At 43.1% G+C, this 25,825-nt stretch overlaps 1 protein-coding gene across 1 annotated transcript in view; it reads right to left on the bottom strand.

Moving 5' to 3' along the window:
- The window catches only part of RECK (reversion inducing cysteine rich protein with kazal motifs), a 283,835-nt gene that overhangs the window by 212,291 nt on the left and 45,719 nt on the right, over positions 1–25,825 (bottom strand). Inside the window, exons 3-5 of the mRNA XM_081343248.1 lie at positions 9,479–9,553; positions 7,247–7,283; positions 1,939–2,024 (exon numbers count right to left, since the gene is read on the bottom strand). Of these exons, the coding sequence (XP_081199374.1) occupies positions 1,939–2,024; positions 7,247–7,283; positions 9,479–9,553 (198 nt within the window). The remainder of the gene's footprint in view (positions 1–1,938; positions 2,025–7,246; positions 7,284–9,478; positions 9,554–25,825) is intronic.

Genomic DNA, 25,825 nt, shown 5'->3' with positions numbered 1-25,825 from the left:
CACAGGGCCTGGCATCCTGGGTGACCATTTTGCCCCACAGGCTGACTGCATTCTGAGTGTGTCCCTTCTGCACGCTCGCAGCCTCCTGTGTGCATGCCAGGCAGGTTCAGCTTCTCAAGAGCTTCACCTCACTCGGCCCAGCCTTTCTGGACATTGAGGACAGTGCGCTCCTGCTTGCCGAAAGTGGGTACGCTGGGGCCTGGGTGGCATTGTGCAGGTAATGTGGACTCTCATTCCATTCAGTGTCCCCTCCCCCGGAGCCCACAGAGGCAGGTGTGTGAAGTGGGCAAGGGCTAATTGCTCGTGCTGCCTTTCTTCATTCCTCGTGGAGGGTGACACCTCCCCAGCTGTGTTTCTCGCCTGTTTTTCGTTGCCACATGGTACGGCGCCCAGCACCCGGCACGGATGGCTGCCATGAAGTTGTAGATCAGCTCCCGGCCAGCCTGTTTTATATCTTCTCCTCTCTCTTTCCATCCTTCTTCTTTTCTCTTTGGTGTAGCTCCAGCTGACTCCTACCAAGGCTGCATGTTTTTTTTCCCTCTCCCGCCAAAACTGCCTCGTTTTATAGCCTCTCCAGTCTCCGCCCCCCTCCTACTTTATCTTCCAGGTGAGCCGGAAGTGCCAATCCTGGGGCCTTTGTCTTGCCCCAGCAGCCCTGCAGCTCCTGATGACTTTGTCATGGCAAGTCCTGTGCTGCACTGCTTTAGCTCATTCCCTCCCCCTGCTACACTTGTCTAGGCTAGGCAGGGCCATGTACCACCTGCCAGGTGCCAATGTATCACCAGTGGTACATGTACCACCAATTGAAAAGCCCTGCTCTAGAGTATCTGCAAGAAATACCGCTACCTGCAAGCAAGAATTAATGGCACCACAGAATAAAATAACTGAAAATGAAAAAGCTAAAGTGTTGTGGAAATTTTGAACAATTGCTATTTTTTTTATTTGCAGAAGCAGAATCTGAAAACAATATTTTTGTAGGTTTTATTTCAAATTTCCATAGAAATCACTCAAAGTACAGATTATATAGAACATGGAACACAAAATAATGAAGTTGGAAGTCATCTTGGGGGTCTTCTAGTTCAATCCCGTCTAGCAAGATATCCTATACTATTACAGACTTTTCTTGGGCTTGATAGGATGGATACACATGATCATAGAAAGAATAACAGAAAAACAGAATAGAATTGGGTTGGAAGGAACAACAGAGGTCCTCCACTCCAAACCTCATGTCTGATCCAACCAACATGTTAGTAAAGGTAAAGGTTCCCCCGCACATGCGTGCTAGTCGTTTCCGACTCTAGGGACCGGTGCTCATCTCCGTTTCAAAGCCGAAGAGCCAGCGCTTGTCCAAGGACATCTCCGTGGTCATGTGGCCGGCATGACTAGACGCCAAAGGCGCACGCAACGCTGTTACCTTCCCACCGCAGTGGTCCCTATTTTTCTACTTGCATTTTTACGTGCTTTCGAACTGCTAGGTTGGCAGAAGCTGGGACGAGTAACAGGCGCTCACTCTGTTACGCGGCACTCGGGATTCGACCCGCCAAACTGCCGACCTTCTGATCGACAAGCTCAGCGTCCTAACCCACTGAGCCACCGCGTCCCTAACCAACATGTTAAGCCATAGGTAATTCTCTAGTTCTGCTTAATAAGCCATGTATGATCTAGTTTCTAGTAAGAAGGTGGGACATCCCTTCCTCTTAACCCCTTTTTGTAGCTTACTGCTTTTGTAAGAACACATCCACTGAAAAAAGCCATCTTGTGAAAGGTACTTACATATTGTAATGTTCTTTGCTCAAAACAATTTGTAGCAGAAAACATGGAGAAATAGAAGAACAGAAATGTTTCAGAAGGCAAGTCTGTGCTGTTAAATTTTGCTTTTTTTGCTTATATTAGCACCACATACACATCCCCCCCAAAAAGAATCCAACAAACACTTACTTGTTTACATGCTTGTCGACATTCTACAGCAATGGCTAATTCACAGCAGCCCAAGCCAACCCAACCATCAGATTTTTTCAAAACACCTTTGAAGAAAAAAAAAACATTATGAAATCATTGTGCATATTTTAAAGCTATATTCTATAATTATCAAACAACTTGAAAGGTAACACTTTACAAAACATTGCACTACACATCTAATATATTATTGCCAAAATAATTTCAGGAGGCATTCTTTGTATATGGGTTTGAAAGTGCCTAAGAAAGATCAAGATCTTGTTCAACTTAAACATTATAGGCCTATATCTCTTTTAAATAATGATTATAAAATATTTGCAAAGATTTTAGCAAATAGATTAATAAAGGTTACGCAGCAAATGATTCAGAGTGATCAAACAGGATTTATAAGTGGTAGACAAATGAAAAATAATGTGAGACATATTGTAAATTTATTAGAATTTTTGGAAAGAAATAATCAAGTCCCTGCAGCGTTGATCTTTTTGGATGCCGAAAACGATTTTGATCAATTGAATTGGCAATTTTTATTTAAAGTTTTGGAGAAGATGAAGTTTGGTAATAGGTTTTTACAACCTATTAGGGCAATATATCAAAAACAAACAGCTCAAATAATAATTAATGGTAGTTTAACAGAAGCTTGTAAAATTGAAAAGGGAACAAGACAGGGTTGTCCGCTGTCGCCATTATTGTTTGTTTTAACATTGGAAATATTGTTGATCAAGATACGTGATTCAGAGAAAATAAAGGGAATTAAAATTAAAGATCAAGATTATAGACTGAAAGCATTTGCGGATGACTTGGTAATTACATTAACTCAACCAACTCAATCGGTTATAGATTTAATGGAAATAATTTTACAATATGGACAAGTTTCTGGATTTAAGGTAAATAGGCAAAAAACTAAAATATTGTCTAAAAATATGACTAAAGAACAAAAGGAAGCTTTAGGAAAACTAACGGGATTTGAAATAGTCAAGAAGATCAAATACTTGGGGGTTTATCTTTCAGTTTCAAATGCGAAATTATATAAAAATAATTATGAATTGTTATGGTTAAAAATACAAAAAGAATTAGATAATTGGAAAAAATTACAATTGTCCTTATTGGGAAGATTTGCAGCTGTGAAAATGAATGTTTTACCTAAATTTTTATTTTTGTTTCAAATGATACCTATACTTAAAAAAAGATTCAAATTTGGAGGAATGGCAGAGAGGTATTAATAAATTTGTTTGGGCAGGGAAGAGACCGAGAGTTAAACTTAAGATAATGCAAGATGTACGTGAAAGAGGTGGTCTTAAAACGCCCAATTTTAAATTATACTATGAGGCTGCGGCATTATCATCAATTAGTAATTGGTTTAATTTAACACAAGGGAGATTACTGAATACTGAAGGATATGATTTGTTATATGGTTGGCATGCTTATTTATTGTATGATAAAAAAGTGGATGTTTTTAAGACACATATATTAAGATATGCCCTGTTGCGAGTTTGGAAAAAAATATCGTTATAACTTGAATTTTAAAATTCCAATTTGGGCAATACCTAAACATGCGATAGAAAATATAAATGTGGGATTTAAGCATGATGTGACTACATATAAAGAAATTCTTAGATTGGAAAGAAATGTGTGGCAATTAAAGCCATTTAATATTTTAAAAGAAGAAAAGATAGTACAAACTTGGTTCCAGTATGGGCAGTTACAAGCTAGATGGAAACAGGATCAGAAAATTGGTATTTCTATAGTAGATGAAAATTTGGTTAAACAAATTAGAGATCAAAGTCCTGCACATATAAGAAGGATATATAATGCATTGATAGAATTAGATTCAGAAATGGAACTTGTTAAAGATTGTATGATAAAATGGGCCCAGAATATTCAAGAACCAATAACAATGAATACTTGGGAAACAATCTGGGTCAGAAATGTAAAATTTACACAGACACAAAATTTAAAAGAGAATTTTTATAAGATGTTTTATAGATGGCATTTAGATCCTAAGAAATTGGCATCTAGGTATCCAAATTATCAGCCTAAATGCTGGAGGTGTGGTTGTGATGATGCAACGTATTATCATATATGGTGGACTTGTAAAAAAGTAAAAGCTTTTTGGATTAAAATTTGGTGGAATATGCAGAAGATATTTAAGAAAAAGATAAAGTTTTCTCCACAATTATTTTTGCTGGGTATTACTATAGACTCTACTGCTATAGAAACTAAATTGATGTTGAATTTAATAACGGCAGCAAGACTTTTGGTAGTGCAGTACAGGAAGAAGGAGGATTTGCCTACTATAGAAGAATGGACTTTAAAAGTTTTGAACCTGGCAGAAATGGCAAAAATCTCAGCATATTTGAAAGATCATTCGCAACAAAGATATATTTTGGAATGGAGAAGATGGATTGATTATATCCAGAATAAATATGGGACTAAAAAGTTTCATTTAGCATTTGAATAAGTATTAGATTTAAAAGATTTGTTATTATTTAGTTATTTTTAAGGAGAGTTAAAGTGCAATAGGACTTAAAGTGTTATTATAGCTAGTTAGCATATTATAGTTTAAGATTGTTAGGGTTAATACCCTGTATTTGCTCTGGGAAGTCGGGGGGGAGGGAGAGGGAGGGATGGGTTTTTATGTTTAAAATGTATTTGTAAAACTCTTTAATAAAAAAAAGAAAGTGCCTAATTTCTCAATCCTTCTGAAAAGGCCTTTGTTCACACTCACTTTTCACACCGGCCTCTAATTATGGAAGGTACTAGACCAGGGGTGTCAAACTGCCAGCCATGGGCCAGTTGCATCATGCGGAAGCCGCGCTCACCCCAGCTCCGGCAATGCAAAAGTCGCGATACGTCGTAACACGTCACGTGACGCTGCAAGTTTGACATCCGTGTACTAGACAGATCTTTTTGCAGGAAAATTTGGGCTGCACAATGCCACACAAGTTGAAACTACAAGCCTAGCTTCCTCTTCTCTTTGTAAAGAGAAATTTGCAATTCTTTATTTTCACAATATTCACTGGATTGCATAAAACAATTCGCCATTTCTGTATTTCCCTATAATTTTGTCACCCTAACCTTATCATGACATTGAAAAATAAATCCTGTTTCACATGGCTCATGCCGGAGTAGCATACTGTAATTTCCAATTACTCAGTTTGATTTTTAGATTTAAATGTTTTAAGACATTTTTTAATCCTGTCATTATTATTTTTATAAATAACTGAAAGCAGTCATAATGCCTATTACTCCTTTCTACTCCTATTTTCCCCACAACAACTCTGTTGGGCTGAGAAAGAGTGACTGATCTAAAGTCACCCAGCTGGCTTTCATGCCAAAGGCAGGATAGAACTCTATCTCACCTTGTTTCTTAACCATTGGAACAAAATGCTTCTTTAAGTAGTTAAATTTAATTTTTAGCACAGTACATTATCTTAGTAGTATTTTATTTAATGCTTGAAACTTAATGAAATATTTTAATTTTAATTTTTACTTAACCCTACTACTATTTGATTTTATAACAGTTTACAGTTTTTATACTTCAAAATTGATGAAATATCATGAGACCGGAAGAAACCTCCATCTTTAAAAAAGGGAAGAAGAAAGAACCTGTAAAATACAGACCTGTTAGCTTAACATTTGAATTAAATATAACTGGACGCATGACCACACCACAAAAATACCATAAACAGCTCTAGGAAAGTACTCAAACACACAACCAAAACAGCTCTGTTCTGATCCCTGTTTGTTCAGACTATTTTTTAACGACCTAAATGAAGGCACTGAGGAAATGATTATCAAATCTACCAGACACACCTACTCCATCTCATCTCTTTTTGGTTGGTCGCCACTGGTCATCTCCTCAGTCCCCTTGAGGGTCTTGCCCTTGGCCCACGGGTGGAGCGCATTCTCCTTGTGCACCTCAGTACATACTGTGGCCGCCAGCTGCTTATGCAGATCCATTAGGCCGCCACCCAGAGCTGCAGGCCCGCCCAGCACAAAGGAGGTGAAGCGGTTGGCTAGGAAGCCCCGCGTAGAGGTGATAGATCATGCCCAGTGCCAGCAGGCAAAAGGCCACCCCGGGCAGGGAAAGCTGGATCCCCATCAGCATCATGGCTGCCCAGGCTCAGCAGAGATGGGGGGAGTCATGAAATCCTAGCTGGAACTGGGGGGGCCATGGTGCCGATGGAGATCCAGCTTTCCCCGCTAAGAGTGGTCTTTGGCTTACTGGCCATGGGTGTGCTCTACCACCTCTAATCAAGCTTGCTAGCCAGCCATGCATTCTGGGTGGCAGTGGCAGCCTAATGGACCTGCACAAGCTGCTAGTGGTGCTGGTCTGAAGAGGGGACAAGGTGCGTCGGGTGTGCGAGGGGAACAGGTTCCACGTGCGGGCAAGGGCAAGATCTGTGAAAGGGCCGAGAAGATGACCAGCAGCAACCTGCTCTCCAACCGCAAGCAAAGAGTAGGCGCATCCGGAGTAGGCGCATCCAGCAGTCAGGATCATGTGCCTCTCCCCTCCCCTACTTCACCCACTGCTGGAGGGCTGACCTGGTATTGGCAGCGGGCTGCGGAGCCCCAGAGTGCACCTGTCAAGGGGCCGGCAGGCTGTGGCTGCTGATGGACACCGTTGGCCCCCATGCACTCACTGGCCTCTCTGTGCTGGGGCCGATGGTGTCAGGCAGCAGCTGCCCCAGCCCCTGCCTCGCCTTACCTTGCCCCACAGCAAGGGCACCCCTGACCTAACCCCTGCCTTGCCTCGCCTCAGTCTGCATGACAAGCCTCCTGCCCACTGCCCCACCCACCAAAGACCCCCTGGATCTCCCCCAAACCCTGCCCTGCCCCCACAGGCTTCCCCCCCATGAACAACATCAAGGTAGCTATGCCACCCAGGCCAGGACCTCCCAGTGGGCCACGCCCCCCCAAGGGCACCACAATGCTGATGTGGCCCTGGCACTTTGCGATAAATAAGTGGGTTTTGGATTGCAGTTTGGGCACTCGGTCTCTAAATGGTTCGCCATCACTGACCTATACATTTTCCATGGAACAGAAAGGCAAAATACGTGTAAGGGAAGAGAGGCTACTGGATACCAATCATATATCTGTAGCCATAGTTATGATTACTGGCACCATATCTGAGATCCACATCCTAAATTCTATGCAAAAAACTTACTTAGTATCTACTACACAATTAAACTGCTCATTTAAAAAAGAGATACCAGTAAAGTACAAATTTCATGACTAAAACATGAGAAGTTCAGCACTCTATTAAGTTTATACATAGTAATACTCTTACCTGGCAAAGAAGAATTTATACAGCCCCAAACCTCTCTCTGCAAAGAACAATGTTATCATTACTAAGTAATAAAGCAGTAATTTTTAAAAATATTTAAACAAGATAAATATTTGTATTGGAAACATTAGCATATTTAAAAGTCTACGAATTAGTAGTGATTAAAGGATCAAGCTAGAAACTTGGAGACCATGAATTCTATTCACATATTTGGGAAAGCTGCATATTTTTTCCACATACAGCATGGCAGAAATTAGAGGCTGAATTGGTTATAACCTCCCTGAAGCCTAACTAAGAAGGTTGTACATACATAGAATATAGAACACAGAATGAGAGAGTTGGAAGGGACTTTGGAAGTGCAACCTGCTGTCAAGCAGGAGACCTTATACTACACCAAATAAATGGTTGCCCAATATCTTCTTGAAATCCTCCAATGAAGGAACACCCACAATTTCTGGATTGCATTGATAAAATGTTCTGTCAAGAAATTTTTTCTTAATTCTAGGTTGGATCTCCTTTTAATTAAATTCTGCTCATTATTCTTGTCTTGCCCTCAGGTGTTTGGAATATGGGCCAACCCCCCTCTTCTCTATGACAGCCCCCTCAAGTACTGGAAGACAAATATGTCACCCCTAAATCCTTTTCTTCATTAGACTAGACATACCTAGTTCCTGCAACAATTCATCATGCAGTTTAGCCTCCAGACCCCTTATCATCTTTCTTGCTCTGCTGTAGATCAACAGTTCCCCAATTCTCTTAATTCATAGCAGTGTTTCTATAATTTTTTCACATCACCCCTAAGCTGAAAAAATACATAACAGTTGTGTTTCCTTTGGAAATTTAAAATATCTCCAAAGCACCTGTGATTTCAATGGGATGCCACTGCCCACAATTTGGGAACCACGCGTCTCAATAATTTGGATAGTTTGGTGGAAGGTTAAATAGGGAAGAGATCACCTACTCCTCTCCAGAAGAGAAATCGGGGGGGGGGGGGGGGGAAGCTGCACTGGGTTTTTGTCCTAACATGTTTCTTTTCTCTGCTAGGTGATAGCAAGAAGTTGAGTAGGGATATGTGCATGGGATGGAGATATGTTGGATAGTTCTGTCTGTCTGTCTGTCTGTCTGTCTGTCTGTCTATCTATCTATCTATCTATCTATCTATCTATCTATCTATCTATCTATCTATCTATCTATTTATCTATCTATCATAAGTTAGAACAAAAACCCAGTGCAGCTGCCTTCTCCCGGTTAAAAAATATTGCAATCTGGAGAAGGGAAGGCATGTGTTGGGGGTTTGCGATATTCTGGTGAGGGAAAGGGAAGGCAATAAATCAGGGTAATGATAGGTACAAAATCATGTGAGAAGAGACAGGAGATTGACCAGTCTTCCAGAAGGTGACCTCACTGTTCCCTGCCAATCCTGCATTCCAATCCCTGTACCCAAGGTCTGATCTTCATAACATCAATGCCCCCCCCCATATGCAGCAGTTGCTGGCTAATACAGGGTCACTCTGTAATAAAGTTTGCCTAACCTCAGACCACATTAAATATACTAAGTGAAGATTAGATTTAGCATATACCCTTCTATATGAATCAAAGCCATAACTGTGACAAGTCCATGGTGGCCATGGAGGCTAGGAAGCAAAAGCATCAGCAAAATGCAACTAACTATTCCCCCAGGCTGCAGAGAATAAGCATTAGTGACTCCAATACTAGTCTTGAGATGTAGCGTAGAAGCTTAGAGAGGTCCACTGCCATCCAGCTGTTTAATTATTACACCATTTGCCTCTCTGTCCCATTTCCACACAGAGATACTGATAATTTCCAGGACAGTTCTCCCAGTTAATGCAAGAGATTCGCATACTATCGTAACTAACTTTCCTCCCCAGTGCCGAGACTGCTCCAGGATCTAAAATAGCAGATTTCAAAAAGGGCTACATCCCATTAATTTCCAATCAGGCTTCAGTAATGCACATAAGCTATGTATATTTATCTGTTACCATGTTTTAGACAGAAATGGTCTTATTTTACACAGACCATCTGCATTTGTTGACCATACAGCATTGGAATCTGATATCTGAAATGAGCTCTCAATTTCTGTAATCTGGGACCCAAGGCACCCAATAATTCAGTCATAAGGCAACCACAAGCTCTACCTGATATTAAAACATGAGCAGCAATGATACTAACAATGACTCTATTCATTATATATTAACAAAGAACAATCATACCTACCATTGATTCTGGACAATATTCAGGAGCACGTTGCAATAGGTGTTTCAAATGAGAATCGCTCTTAGATGCCAAAATCTATTGAAAGAATTATTAAGAAAATATTGCATGGTAAAAATAGCACAACATAGCATTTTAAGCTTATAGACTGCTCCACAGCACTTTACAGCACTCTCTGGGTGGTCTGCAATGTAGGAGCATTATTCGCAAATTGCCTCCAACAATCTAGGTCCTCATTTTACCGACTCTGGAAGGACGGAGGGCTGAATCAACCTTGAGCCCCATCAGGATAGAACTCTAGGCTGTGGGCAGAGTTTACCATCAATATTGCACTTTAACTCTGACCCACCAGGGCTGAACTTCAATCTCAATTTCAATAAAATTTGCATGCAAACATTTAAGTATATGTAGACATATTTTTACAGTGTTTTAGCTATACAATGTATGTTGCATTGATATTCTAATATCAGCACAAAACTATTCAGTCTTACTGGCTACCTGTTTCGAACCACATAGCACTGCCAGCTTTACAAAGCCAAGATGCACTAGTGACAGAATACAGAAAAGTTATGAACAACTCACTCCTATTGGTAAATGCCAACCTTCCTCATTTATCAGCCAGAAGACCTCCAGTCCAGGAAACCTCCACTGGTACTTGCACAACATCTGTCTAACAACTTTAACACTGATTCCCAATGGAGAGCCAAATAGGTTGCTGAATGCTCAGACATAGCAAGACATATAAATGACCCCACAAAAAAGATGTTAAAGACTTTGAAGTACCACACTAGCAGTGTTTAGTTGTTTAGTTCTGAATAGGATTCAGACCTCACATGGCATCTGCTGGGACTCTCTATATAAATGCAGAATAGTATCCTCCCCTCAATTTGACTGCAGTCTCATATCAAACTGTAGACCACACTGTGGTCACACTGTGACCAGCTGTAAGCTGAAGGCATACATAGATAGGGGCTGTTGGCTGAATCAGATTAAAAAGCCCCTACTATGTTTTTAGCCAGTTGTTTTAGGGGGTTAGGGAGGGGGGCGAATGATAGAGGTGGGAGGGATAAGGGTATTTTATGAACCGGCTGTCAGTCCAGGCCGGAGATGGTTCCCGGCAAGACGGGCTTGGGGTTGAGGACCTCTGGTTCTTCCGGCTGTGGGGTGGAGTTTCATATCCCCACGATGATTGGGAATGGTAGCAGGCAGCTGCACGGAGGGCCATACCAACATCTGGGATCACGCCCCCGCTGTCTTCAAGCGGTAGCGTGCTCCAACCCTCCGGTTGATACCCGTTTATCCGGGGGTGAGGGAGATCGGGTCCCTGAGCTTAGACTAGTGTATTTCAATGCCAGTTCCATGGTGAACAAAGCTCCCCTCATCTGAGATTTGATCGAGGAGGAACGCACGGATCTGGCATGCATTACGGAAACCTGGTTGGGCTCAGAGGGAGGTGTCCCTCTGACTGAGCTCTGCCCTCCAGGTTTCTGTGTGCTACACCGGCCGCGGGCTCAGGGTAGGGGCAGGGGTGTGGCGGTGGTTATACGGGAGACCTTATACCCACGGGAGACCACTGTCATACAGATTGGTGGCAGTGAGTCGCTCCTCCTGAGGTGTGGCTCTGGGGCTCAGTTGGGCTTGTTGCTGACATACCTGGCGCCCAGCTGTGTTGCAACGGCCCTGCCTGGACTTCTCGACACCCTTTCAGGGCTGGTGGTTGAATTCCCCAGACTTATGGGTGATTTCAACCTTCCATCCCTGGGCAGGTCATCAGAGTTAGCTCGGGAGTTCATGGCCTCCATGATGGCCATGGACCTGACCCAGATAATTCAGGGTCCGACTCATGGAGGGGGTCACACTCTCGACGTGGTTTTCCTATCTGGGCAGTGGTTTGATGATCTGGGAGGGGGCTCACCAAATATTGTCCCCATCATGGTCCGATCATCACCTCCTACGGCTGGTCTTCCAATACGCTACCCCTCGCTGCTGGGCTGCGGAGCCGACCAGGTTGTTCCGCCCCAGGCACCTGATGGATCCAGAACGGTTCCAGACGGCGCTTGGGTCTACACCTATCTCCCTCACTCACAGCCCGGCCGATGCCTTGGTGGAGGCTTGGGAGTGGGCCGCCACCAAGGCACTTGACCGTGTTGTACCCTTGCGACCCCTGACCCGGCGCAGATCCCGATGGGCTCCATGGTTTTCTGTGGAGCTACGGGAGATGAAGTGTCAGAGACGGAGTCTGGAGAGCTGTTGGAGATCCAGCCTATCTGAATCTGACCGACTGCGACTAAGATCGTTTACTAGGTCTTATCTCGCGGCGATGAGGACGGCGAAGTCTAATTACTTCGCGGCCCTCATCGCGTCCGCAGATAATCGCCCGGCCGCCCTGTTTAGGGTAACTCGTTCCCTCCTTAATCAGGAGGTGAGGGAGGAGCCCTTACAGGGGCGGGCCGAGGAGTTTAGCCAGCATCTGGCAGACAAAATTGCTCAGATTTGGACCGGTTTGTACTCTGACTGGGCAGAGTCTGACGGGGAGGAATCGAGCGGTCTTGAGAGTAGTATTATCTGGACTGAGTTTGATCCTGTGACTCCCGAGGTGGACAGGATTATGGGGAGGCTGAGCTCTACCACCTGTTTATTGGACCCGTGCCCCTCCTGGCTGGTTTATTCAGCTTGGGAGGAGACACGAGGCTGGTTCCAGGCAGTGATATCTGCTTTTTTGAGTGAGGGTGTCTTTCCTGCCGCCTTGAAGGAGGCGGTGGTGAGACCCCTTCTCAAGAAGCCTGCCCTGGACCCAGCCATTTTGAATAACTATCGTCCGGTCTCCAACCTCCGCTTTTTGGCGAAGGTTGTTGAGAGTGTGGTAGTGCATCAGCTTCCTCTGTTCCTGGAGGAAACTGATTATCTGGACCCGTACCAATCGGGTTTCAGGCCCGGATACAGCACGGAGATGGCATTGGTCGCGCTGATGAATGATCTCTGGAGGGCTTGGGACAAACTCCTGGGAGGAGTTTGATTCTGTGACTCTGGAGGAAGTGGACAGGATTATGGGGAGGCTGAGCTCCACCACATGTTTATTGGACCCGTGCCCTTCCTGTCTGGTCTATGCAGCCCGGGAGAGGACACGCAGCTGGTTCCAGGCAGTTATATCGGCTTCTTTGAGTGAGGGTAGCTTCCCTGCCGTCTTGAAAGAGGCGGTGGTGAAGCCTCTCCTCAAGAAGCCTGCCTTGGACCCAGCTGCATTGAACAACTTTCGTCCGGTCTCCAACCTTCGCTTCCTTGCGAAGGTTGTTGAGAGTGTGGTGGCGCATCAGCTCCCTCTGATCCTGGATGAAGCGGATTATCTAGACCCGTACCAATCGGGTTTCAGACCCGGGTACAGCACGGAGACGGCATTGGTCGCGCTGGTGAATGATCTCTGGAGGGCTCGGGACAGGGGACATTCCTCTGTTCTAGTCCTATTAGACCTCTCAGCGGCTTTCGATACCATCGACCATGGTATCTTGCTGCGGCGTCTCAGGGGATTGGGAGTGGGAGGCACGGTCTTACAGTGGTTCTCCTCCTATCTCCAGGGACGTTCGCAGTCGGTGTTGACAGGAGGGCAGAGGTCGACCGCGAGGTCTCTCGTTTGTGGAGTTCCTCAGGGGTCGGTCCTCTCGCCTCTCCTGTTCAACATCTATATGAAACCGCTGGGTGAGATCATTCGTGGTTTGGGAGCTGGGTACCATCAGTACACTGATGATACCCAGCTTTTTATTTCGACCCCAAACCACCCCAGTGATGCTCTCAACGTGATGTCCCGTTGCCTGGAGGCGGTTCGGGTCTGGATGGGGAGGAACAGACTTCAACTCAACCCCGACAAGACTGAGTGGCTTTGCATACCTTCATCCCGGGTTTATTCGGATATTCCATCTCTTTCTATGGGGGGTGAACTATTACCCCCTGTAGATAGGGCTCGCAACTTGGGAGTCCTCATAGATTCACAGCTCACCTTGGAAGATCACATAGTGGCTGTGACTAGGGGGGCTTTCGCCCAGGTTCACCTGGTGCGCCAGTTGCAGCCCTATCTAAGCCGGGATGATTTATGCACGGTCACTCACGCGCTCGTGACCTCTCGTCTAGACTACTGCAACGCTCTCTACATGGGGCTTCCCTTGAGGACCACCCGAAGGCTCCAACTGGTACAGAATGCAGCCGCGAGAGTTGTGTTGGGAGTCTCCCGATACTCCCATGTTACACCTCTGCTCCGTGAGCTGCATTGGTTACCAGTTGTCTTCCGGGTGAGATTCAAGGTACTAGTAATGGTGTTCAAAGCCCTACATGGCAGGGGTCCGGAGTACCTTAGGGAACACCTGCTGCCGGCATCAACTTCCCTCCGCCCTGTGCGTTCCCACAGAGAGGGCCTCCTCAGGGTGCCACCGGTCAGAGAATGCCGATTGGTGGCCCCCAGGGGGAGATCCTTCTCTGTGGGCGCCCCTGTGCTATGGAATCAGTTACCGGTTGAGCTCCGGATGGCGCCCGATCTTCGCTCCTTTCGCCGCGATCTAAAAACATATTTGTTCGAACAAGCCGGCCTGGCCTAATGGGGGATTGGTGGGGTTTTTACTGTATTTCATTGGGGTCTTTTTAACTATGTATTAATTGTTTTTAGTGGGCATTTATTTAATTATTTTTTTAACTTTTGTAATTCTGTTTTTTATTCTTGCCCTGTTCACCGCCCTGAGTCCTTCGGGAGAAGGGCGGTATAGAAATATTAATAAATTAAAATTAAATTAAAATCTCTGGCGGGCTCGGGACAGGGGTTGTCCCTCTGTCCTAGTCCTTTTAGATCTCTCAGCGGCTTTTGATACCATCGACCATGGTATCCTGCTGCGACGTCTCAGGGGGTTGTGAGTGGGGGGCACTGTTTTACGGTGGTTCTCCTCCTACCTCCTGGGCCGTTCGCAGTCGGTGTTGACGGGAGGGCAGAGGTCCACCCCGAGGCCTCTCGTTTGTGGAGTTCCTCAGGGGTCGGTCCTCTCTCCCCTCCTGTTCAACATCTATATGAAGCCGCTGGGCGAGATCATTCGTGGTTTCGGGGTGGGGTATCATCAGTACGCTGATGATACCCAACTTTTTCTTTCCACCCCGAACCAACTCAGTGATGCCCTCAACATGATGTCCCGTTGCCTGGAGGCGGTTCAGGTTTGGATGGGGAGGAACAGGCTGCGACTCAATCCTGCCAAGACTGAGTGGCTGTGCATATCGGCATCTCGAGTGAATCATTCTTCTCCATCTTTAATGATGGGGGGGTGAGGTGTTACCCCCCGTCGATAGGGCTCGTAATTTGGGCGTCCTCCTGGATTCACGGCTGTTTGGAAGATCATATAGGAGCCGTGACCAGGGGGGCTTTTGCCCAGGTTCGCCTGGTGCGCCAGTTGCGGCCCTATCTGGACCGGGATGCCCTATGTACAGTCACTCATGCGCTCGTGACCTCCTGGTTAGACTACTGCAATGCTCTCTACATGGGGCTACCCTTGAGGACCACTCAGAGGCTTCAGCTGGTGCAGAATGCAGCTGCGCGAGTAGTAATGGGAGTGTCCCGATACTCTCATGTAACACCTCTTCTCCGCGAGCTGCATTGGCTTCCAGTTGCCCTCCGGGTGAGATTCAAGGTGCTGGTGATGACCTATAAAGCCCTAAATGGCATGAGTCCGGATTACTTTAGGGAGCACCTGCTACCAGCATCAGCTTCCCATCGTCCTGTGCGCGCCCACAGGGAGGGCGTCCTTAGGGTTCCGCCGGTTAGAGATTGCCGCCGGGTGATTCCCAGGGGGAGGGCGTTCTCTGTGGGTGCGCCCGCCCTTTGGAACGAACTGCCGATGGAGCTTCGGACTGCCCCCGACCTTCACTCGTTTCGCCAGGACTTAAAAACCTGGTTGTTTGAACTGTCTGGCCTGGACTGAGGGATTTTAAATTTTAAAGTATTTTAATTAAATCATATTAAATTATATTAAATTAATTTTAAAATTTTAATTTTTATTGTTATTATTAATTGTGGGCTTGTACTAATTTAATTCCATTTTATTCTCTTTTTTGTACTGTTTTAACTGCCCTGTGAACCGGCCTGAGTCCTTCGGGAATAGGGCGGTATATAAATTCAACTAATAAAATAAATAATAAATAAATACACAGTCCAGTATCTATTTTTTTTCATATAAACAATAAAAGGTAAAGGTAAAGGTTCCCCCACACATGCATGCTAGTCATTTCCAACTCTAGGGGCCGGTGCTCATCTCCATTTTAAAGCCGAAGAGCCAGCACTTGTCCGAGGACGTTTCCGTGGTCATGTGGCCGGCATAACTAGACGCCAAAGGCGCACGGAACGCTGTTACCTTCCCACTGTAGTGGTCCCTATTTTTCTACTTGCATTTTTACGTGCTTTCTAACTGCTAGGTTGGCAGAAGCTGGGACAAGTAACAGGCACTCACTCTGTTATGCGGCACTCAGGATTCGACCCGCCAAACTGCCGACCTTCTGATCGACAAACTCAGCGTCCTAACCCACTGAGCCACCATGTTCCAATATAAACAATGCTGTGCTTCAATTGTTAGATGGTCTTGATATCTGTATCTGAACATAGATCTTTTTAACATTTATATTTTATATAACATTTATATTTTATTGTTTTACTAATCTAGGTGGAATGTTAATATATATTGCTAGTCCATGTATGATATGCTATATGCTAAATAAATCAAGATAGAGTTTCTCCCCAATGAAACAAAGCAGCACACACTGTTTAAAGAATTATTCTTGATAACTACAGCCAAAATTGTGGCCTAGAGAAGTTCAAAGACTGCAATTTCTTTCAGAAAAAACAATTTATATAGTAAAATAACTTCATATAATAACTAAGATCTAAAATTTTACTAAAGTTAATCTCCAAAGTTGATATACCATTTTTATTGTAAATTGTAGAGGTCTATCAAAAATTTGCTAACCATGCAGTGGTTATGGATGGTTATGGAACATACAACATGGGAATCTGATATCTGAAATAAACACACAATTATTTTAAAACTCATATGCTACTGAGGAAGGTTAGGACTCCAATGTAAAACCTGAGAGATGTGGCTTCGTATGGATGAAGGAGTAGATACAAAACAAAAGACTATTGAAGCTAGAAGGTCATGACTTGAGATTTGGATGGCTATTTATTAACTGCTATTTATAGCATGATAAAATTAAGGTTAATATATAGTTTAAGAATCGCTTTGTTAGACATGCATTATTAAGAGTTTGAGCCAGATATAAAGCAAGATTGTCTCCAGATATTTTTCTGTGGTTGTCATCATGGGAAGCCTTTTTCAGAAATGAGAAAAGCACTCAACATTTGCTAAAAGAAGATCCACCTTAAAAACATGGGAAGACTTGGAGAAAGAGGGTTTTATTTATCAGTGTCTTATGTATGCTCAATTGTTTGAAAGATTTAAATTGATTGAAAGGAACTTCACTTTTACATATAAAACTGATTTTCAGAAGAATGCATAAGGGTGCACAAGTGGCCTGCATGATATGAGCACAGAGGTTTAGGAGCGTCCATGGATAGAGGAGACTTATTCCAGTAACTTACAAGCTTCCTTGCCAGCTTCCTCCTTGATTTTCTGGGGAAGCTGGCAAAGAAGGTTGCAAATTGTGATTACATGATTTCAGGGCTGTGCAATTCGTTGTTAAGGGTAGACCATTGCCAAGCACTTAAACTGCAGTGTTACTGGGCTAGCCAGAACTCCAAGGAGCAGTCGTAACCAATAATCATTCAGCACCACTGTAACTTTGAACAGTCAATAAACAAATAATCAAAGACTGAAAACTACCTGTATTCTCTCTTCTTGAAACCATCCTTCAGATACTTGAAAACTAATCACGTCCTCTCAGTTTTAAATTTTATTTCTAGACCCATTGCCTCTTCTAAACTGGATCTAATTTCTCATTGTCTTTTTGACTGGGTTATGCAGAACTGTACCTACTGTAGTAGTTCAACAGAGGTCATTTCAAGGCAAAGAAAAATAGAACAAATACTTGCCATAATTTGATCTTTGAGCACATCTTAATGCACCCCAAGATAATTCTTGACTTTTTAGCAGCTCCACCATGTTGCTGATTCTTATTTAATTTGTAGTCAACAAAAATAACCTGTTGGATCTCTCACTTGCCAAAGAATCTGATTCCCAGTTGATATCAGAGTAGTTGAAAATCTCCAAACATTTCAATGGATATGTTTCCTGGACATCTCAGCCTTCTGACTTACAAAGATCTTGCTTAGATAGCCTTTAGCACACATCCACAAATTCTTCTTCCTTCTTCCCTCAATATTCACCCAGACACTTTCAGCAATACTTTTTCCTTTGATGTCACAAATGTCCACTTTTGTTGAATCTCCTTTGGAAGAATTTATATCCTTTCAGCAATACATTCCAATCATGAGTTCCATTAATTTCTGGTTGCCTGATGGCATTACTGATAGGTTTCAGTAATACCATCAATGTCATACTTGCCTTTACCATACTGTAATTTAATTTTTTTCCTGCCTACTCTTGAGAGTTACTGTATAGATATCTGAGTCCTTTAGTACTTCCCTTATTAGATTTGTCTGATGCATCTCCTAGTATCTTCCTAAGAATCTTTTTCTTGTTCTATGATCTCATGTCTTCCAGCTTAAAATTTGAATCTGGCTCTGGGTATCAGTCTGGCTCCTCCTTCAGATATAGATTAAAACTTATCAGTTGATATCTTCTGAATTCATTTAACCTGTCTTTGTGAGAAACAACTCATCTCACATTCAAAGCCCTTCCAAAATCCAGTTTTCTTGACAGCTCCCTCTCTTGAGCCAATGGTTTACCTCCAGGATTGTTTGTTCCTTCCTTTTCTGATTCTATTCCTCTCAGCAGTGTCATCCATCACTACCACACATCTTTCCTAACTGCTCGATTTTTCTCTTTCAAGGAAGCTCAAACTTTTTTCTACCCTTGGAACACTAGACAAAAATTTTCTTCAAAACTCCCAGTCACTATCCAGGAAAAAAACCTGAAATTTACCAGATGCTCCAGTGACAGTTGCGTTATTATTCTGATATCTGACTTATATACTTTAATTCTCCTACCTTGTGTTTTCTACAAATTGCCCTTTCGGAGTCTTGGTAGCTGCAGCCTGCACTCCCTCTGGGGCACTGAGGGAATTAAAAGGACATCAAGTCCATCACTACCATCCCCCCCACACAGAGAAAACAAAACTATGTTTGAGAATTAGAAGGTGGGCAAAAACAGAAGTCCACACACCCCTATGAGCTGCAGCCTTCCCAAGACTGAATGGATCTCCCTCCCACTTTCTCCACTTGTCTCTGTGCTGAACTATCTCATCCAATGGGTGAATCAAGACAGACTGCCTGGAGACTGATGACACTGCCAAAGAGAGAATTCTCATTGGTCCTTCTACTTCTTCTGGTCACTCCCAAGGCTGACTTTGCAAGAAAAAACACTTTTTTCCCCCTCTCAAAGTCAGCAGTGGGAGGCAGGGAAATCTGTTCAGTTTTGTGGATGCACAATTCAATGGAGGTGTTTCATACCAGCTCTAGAAGGGAGTGCACTTCCGTTTGCCCCCTCATAAGAGGAGGAGTGATGCCTGGGTGGTGAAGGCTGTGGTGGTATGGCTGTGGATGGGCAGCTATGGCAGTGCAGAGGAGGAGTGGGGGGATGCAGTGGATTGACTAGGGACCATGATGAAGTGTCTGGGGCAATGCAGATGCAGCCATTTGTCCTAGACTCCAATGGAGACAGAAGTGGAATCTGTTCCTGAGCAATGGAAAAAAGAATCCTTTGTTATCAGAGGTAATGTATAGCTATCAGGATTAGTAGCCAGTTCTCCATCTTTACTCATCTTCAAATTTCCTTGTAAAGGAGATTTTGCAAGTGGCTGGCCTTTTCTAAATCTTCGGCTATTAAATCCCTTAAATTTTAATCCCACTTTCTGTCAGTCCTAGGAAGGAGGCAATTGCAAATCACTTCTGAAACGTCTTGCTGAGAAAACTGTGGAGACTTGTCCAGGCAGTCACTGAGAACTGGACACAAATGAATGGAAGAAAAAACAGGGGTCATATATCACTTTATTTATGATGGATTATCTTTTATCTTCCAAAACTAAGTCCAAATTCTAGTATTTGGAGACAGGAAAGAAAACTTCTTGTTATCGAGGCTTTCTAAACCAAGTATAATTCCAACTCTGTCATCTATCACTCCCATACAAACCTAATCTTCTTCTAAGATAAAAAGCTCCAACTATTATACTTTCCACACAACAGTTGCTTCATCCTTGCATCCTCCTCCTCTTCTTTTTTTTTTTGGCCTTTTTTTACACATTTCCCAGTTCAGCAACATCACTTCTAAATGTAGCATCCAGAATTACATGTCACATTAAATGTAGTTAAGGTAAAGTAAAGTTTCCCCCGCACGTTCGTGCTAGTCATTTCCGACTCTAGGGGCCGGTGCTCATCTCCGTTTCAAAGCCGAAGAGCCAGCGCTTGTCCGAGGACGTCTCCGTGGTCATGTGGCCGGCATGACTAGACGCCAAAGGCGCACGGAACGCTGTTACCTTCCCACCGGAGTGGTCCCTATTTTTCTACTTGCATTTTTACGTGCTTTCGAACTGCTAGGTTGGCAGAAGCTGGGACGAGTAACAGGCGCTCACTCTGTTACGCGGCACTCGGGATTCGACCCGCCAAATTGCCGACCTTCTGATCGACAAGCTCAGCATCCTAACCCACTGAGCCACCGCGTCCCTAAATGTAGTTAGATATAGATTTATATAAACACGGGGCTTTTTTTCTCATAGAACCTAAGAACGGCATTCCAGCACCTTTTTTTTTGCAAAAAAAAAAGCTCACTCTATTGGCTTTAGGAGTAGGCAATCTTGGCTCTTTTTTAAGACTCATGGACTTCAACTCCCAGAAATCCTGAGCCAGTCACGCTGAGGGGAAAGAGAGAGGTTTCCAAGATGAGCCATGCTGGCTCAGGAATTCTGGGAGTTGAAGTCTTTCAGTCATAAAAGAGCCAAGGTTGCCTATCCTGCACTAGAGGAAGACATTAAAATTATTTACAAGGTTACTTCTTTAGGAACTAAACTTTTAGAATGTAAAACAGCTCATTCAAAAAAGTCAACAGGAAAGAACCTCATATTTTTCATCTACTTCTGTCTTTTGGAAGGTAAAATTAGACAACTTAATAATATATTTCCTATGTTAACATCTCTGCAATGAAATCAATAAAGGTAACAGGAAAGAAATGAGAAACATTTTTCTCAATGTAATGTCTAATTTAGCTGATGCTAGAAAAAAATATTATCTTTTGTACACTCTTGAAAACTATTTTGAATCTATAACCATCTATTTACAACTAAACCACTTTAAATTAAACAATTATTAAGAATGAAATATTCTTAATTTGGACTTTTCTTTCACTGTTTGGACTGTTGTGTGTTTTGAAAAATAGATTATTTAGAGTCTAGTTATGTTGCACTTCAGTCTTTAAATAACTAAGCTAGTATATACATAACAATATATGATGTTTTCCATGCTGAGCTTAACATCAATAACAACATTTATTAAAAAGGCTAAAAGAATTTCTGGTGGTATTATCTGTACATTAAGATTTTGCTTAGTCACAATCTTTCAAAAGATGTTACATATGTGCATAAATATAGTCAGTAGCACATGCCTTTTTAAAAATATCAAACGTGCAAAGAAACAAAAATAAGTCCAAAATATCTGTATTACATACAGAAATGCAAACTTTGCAACCAATATTTCTCTTCCATAACTATGGCACCCTAAGGATCCCTGCATACATGCAAATGCTTCTCTGGGATCAGTAATGCAGCAGGGATTGCTTTTTCCTTCCAGTAACAGATTGCTCGGAAATACCAAACATGGCCTTGAGAATTCCAATGTTTGTTACAAATTTTTCTGGATGTGGTTTGAAAGAGGCTGTTTGGTGCCGCAGACCACTGCCACAAGGAACACAGCTCTGGGTCAGGGTTCGGAGGAGCTCCAGGAGGGGGCGCAGCATGGGCCGCAGTGTGTCAACTGCGGGGAGGGGAATCCCCACAGCGGCTGTGGGGAGGGGAATCCCCGCGGGATGTGGCTCCAAGCCGCAAGGGCGGGGGTACAAAGGATGGGCGGCGACGCGGTAGCAGGACACCGGCATCGCTCCCAGTGACAGCACCTCTGAGTTCCGGCACCTTTTTTTTTTTAGAAAAAAAAACAATGTATAAACGTATTACAATATCTAATGAACCCTAGGACTTTTTCATGGTTTATTCTGTTAATCCCCTTCATGGATTACTGCCTTGTCGTGGCGAAGGGGCTTGTGTAATTCAATGAAGCTATGAGCTATGCCATGCAGGGTCACCCAAGACGGAAAGGTCATAGCAGAGTTCTGACAAAACATGATCCACTGGAGAAGGAAATGGCAACCCACTCCAGTATCTTTGCCATGAAAACCCTATGGACAGTACAAAAAGGCAAAATGATATGACGGTGGAAGATGAGCCCCTCAGGTCAGAAGGCGTCCAATATGCTACTGGGGAAGAGCAGAGGACTAGTACTAGTAGCGCCAGAAAGAATGAAGCGACTGGGCCAAAGCCGAAAGGACACTCAGCTGTGGATGTGTCTGGTGGTGAAAGGAAAGTCCCATGCTGTAAAGATTTTTTCTCCATAGGAACCTGGAATGTAAGATCCATGAATCAAGGAAAGCTGGATGTGGTCAAAAAAGAGATGACAAGACTGAACATCGACATCTTAGGAATCAGCGAACTAAATGGACAGGAATGGGTGAATTTAATTCAGATGACCATCAGGTATACTACTGCGGGCAAGAATCCCTCAGAAGAAATGGAGTAGCCTTCATAGTCAATAAAAGAGTAGGAAAAGCAATACTAGGATACAATCCCCAAAATGACAGAATGATCTCAATTCGAATCCAAGGTAAACCATTCAATATCACAGTAGTCCAAGTCTATGCCCCAACCACCAGTGCTGAAGAGGATGAAATTGACCGGTTCTATGAAGCCCTACAGCACCTTATAGAACTGGCTTGCATTACGGAGACCTGGTTGGGCCCAGAGGGTGGTGTCCCTCTGGTCGATCTCTGCCCACCAGATTTCCGAGTGCTTCACCGACCTCGGGTTCAGGGTAGGGGCGGGGGAGTGGCAGTAGTTATGAGAAAGACTCTTTGTCCTCAGGAGTCCACCATCGTCCAAATAGCCGGATGTGAATCCCTCCTGCTGAGATGTGGTCCTAGGGCGCTGCTAGGCTTACTGCTGGTATACATTCCGCCTAGTCGCACAACAACGGCCCTGCCTGAGCTTCTCGATATCCTCTCGGGGCTGGTGGTTGAATTCCCCAAGTTTATAGTTTTGGGTGATTTCAATCTACCATCCCTGGGAGGATCAGCTGAGTTAGCCCGAGAGTTCATGGCTTCCATGATGGCCATGGACCTGATACAAGTAATTCGGGACCCGACTCATGTGGGGGGCCACACACTTGATTTGGTTTTTCTATCTAGACAGTAGTTAGATGATCTTGGTGGGGGTTCCCCAATTATTACACCCTTGTCATGGACCGATCATCATCTCCTGAGGCTGGTCTTCTACTATGCCACCCCTTGTTGTGGAGTTGTGGAACCATCAAGATTTATTTATTTATTTTATTTTGTTTGTTTGTTTGTTTTTTTATTGAAAAGTTTTAAAATACAATTTTCCTTTAAAAAACCCACCTTCCCCCTCCCTGCTCCCCCCCTACCTCCCCCCAACCTCCCTCCCTCCTCCCCTCCCTCCATCCCCCCTCCCCCCCCCGACTTCCCAGAGCTAAATACAAGGTATATATCTATAAAAAGGCAATCATAAACAACCATATACTACCCACTATAAAATCTAAAATCCATTACTCTCTAGCTTATATAGGAAAAGACACACCTTAACAATATTAACTATATATAAAAAACTAGAATAGAAAAGAAAAAAAAAACGAAAGAAGACTTATTCGAATGCTACATAAAACTTCTTAACCCTATACTTGTTCTGGATAAACTCAATCCATTTTCTCCATTCCATAATATAGCGTTCTTGCGAATGATCTTTCAAATAGGCCGAAATCTTCGCCATCTCTGCCAGGTCGGAAACCTTTAAAGTCCACTCTTCTATGGTCGGCAATTCCTCTTTCTTCCAATATTGGCCTATCAAAAGTCTTGCTGCCGTAATTAGGTTCAACATCAACTTAGTGTCCACAACTGTAGCGTCTGCAATTATTCCCAACAAAAAAAGTTGCGGACAAAACTTTATCCTCTGTTTAAAAATCTTCTGCATATTCCACCAGACTTTTATCCAAAAAGCCTTGACCTTCTTACATGTCCACCATATGTGAAAATATGTTGCATCTTCATCACCACACCTCCAACATTTAGGCTGGTAATTCGGATACATACTTGCAAGCTTTTTAGGATCTAAATGCCATCTATAAAACATTTTGTAAAAATTCTCTCTTAGATTTTGAGCTTGAGTAAATTTTACGTTCCTCACCCAAATCTTTTCCCACATGTCCATTGTGATAACTTCCTGGATGTTTTGGGCCCATTTTATCATACAATCCTTAACAAGCTCTGTCTCTGAATCAATCTCTATCAATGCAAGATATATCCGTTTGATATGTGCTGGTCCCTGATTTCTAACTTGCTTTATCAAATTTTCATCAGTCATTGTAAAACCATTTTTCTGGTCTTCTTTCCACCTGGCCCGTAGCTGAATATATTGAAACCAGTTTTGAACAACCTTCTCTTCTCGCAAGAGGCTATATGACTTCAAACACCAGACATTTCTTTCCAAAGTTAGAATCTCCTTGTACGTAGTCACATCATGTTTGAAGCCAGCATGTATATTTTCTATTGCGTGTTTTGGAATTGCCCACAATGGTATCTTGCAACTCAACTTATGTCTATACTTCTTCCAAACTCTCAGCAATGCCTGTCTTAAAATATGCACCCTAAACACATTGTCTACCTTCTTATCATACAACAAATATGCATGCCAGCCAAACCACAAATCATGGCCCTCAAGATTTAATAACCTCCCTTGCGTCAAATTAATCCAATCACTTATTCCTGCTAATGCAGCAGCTTCATAATATAATTTAAAATTAGGCAATTTAAGACCACCTCTCTCACGAGTATCCTGCATAATCTTAAGTTTAACTCGTGGTTTTTTCCCTGCCCACACAAATTTATTGATACCACGCTGCCATTCCTCCAAATTAGAATCTTTCTTAAGGATCGGTATCATTTGAAACAAAAATAAAAATTTGGGCAGGACATTCATTTTCACTGCTGCAATCCGTCCCAACAAAGACAATTGCAATTTTTGCCAACTCTCCAATTCTTTTTGAATTTTCCCCCATAGTTTTTCATAATTATTTTTATATAGCTTTGTATTAGAGGGCGACAAAATCACCCCCAAATATTTAACCCTCTTAACAATCTCAAATCCAGTTAATCCTTCTAAGAGAGCCTTCTGTGAAACTGTCATATTTCTAGCCAAAATTTTAGTTTTCTGTATATTTACCTTAAATCCAGAAACCTTCCCATATTGTGTTATTATCTCCATCAGGTCCACAACAGAGTTCTCTGGCTGGGTCACTGTAACAACCAGATCATCTGCAAATGCTCTCAATCTATAGTCCTGATCTCCAACTTGTATCCCCTTAATTTTTTCCGAACTCCGAATCTTAACCAATAATATCTCTAATGTTAACACAAATAACAAGGGCGATAACGGACACCCCTGCCTTGTGCCCTTCTCAATGTTACATGCTGCTGTCAGGCTATTGTTAACTATGATTCGGGCAGTTTGTTTTTGATATAATGCACTAATCGGCTGTAAAAATTTTTCCCCAAAATCCATTTTATCTAAAACTTTCAACAAAAATTGCCAATTCAATTGATCAAAGGCCTTTTCAGCATCTAAAAAAATTAGCGCTGCAGAGATCTGGTTGTGCCTTTCCAAAAACTCTAAAACATCAACTATATGTCTCACATTATTTTTCATTTGTCTACCACTAATAAACCCCGTTTGATCCCCATGAATCACCTGTTGCAGAACCCTCATCAGTCTATTAGCCAAAACCTTAGCAAATATCTTATAATCTGTGTTCAAAAGCGATATCGGTCTGTAATTTTTAACTTGAGTAGCATCCTGGTCTTCCTTCGGAATCAAAGAGATAAAAGCTGTTCTCCAAGACGGTGGCACCTTTCCCCCCCTCTGAATTGTCTG

Source organism: Vipera berus (genome assembly GCF_964194415.1).
Source record: "Vipera berus genome assembly, chromosome: Z".
Classification (NCBI taxonomy): Eukaryota; Metazoa; Chordata; class Lepidosauria; order Squamata; family Viperidae; genus Vipera; species Vipera berus.
This window is presented reverse-complemented; position numbering and strand designations above follow the sequence as displayed.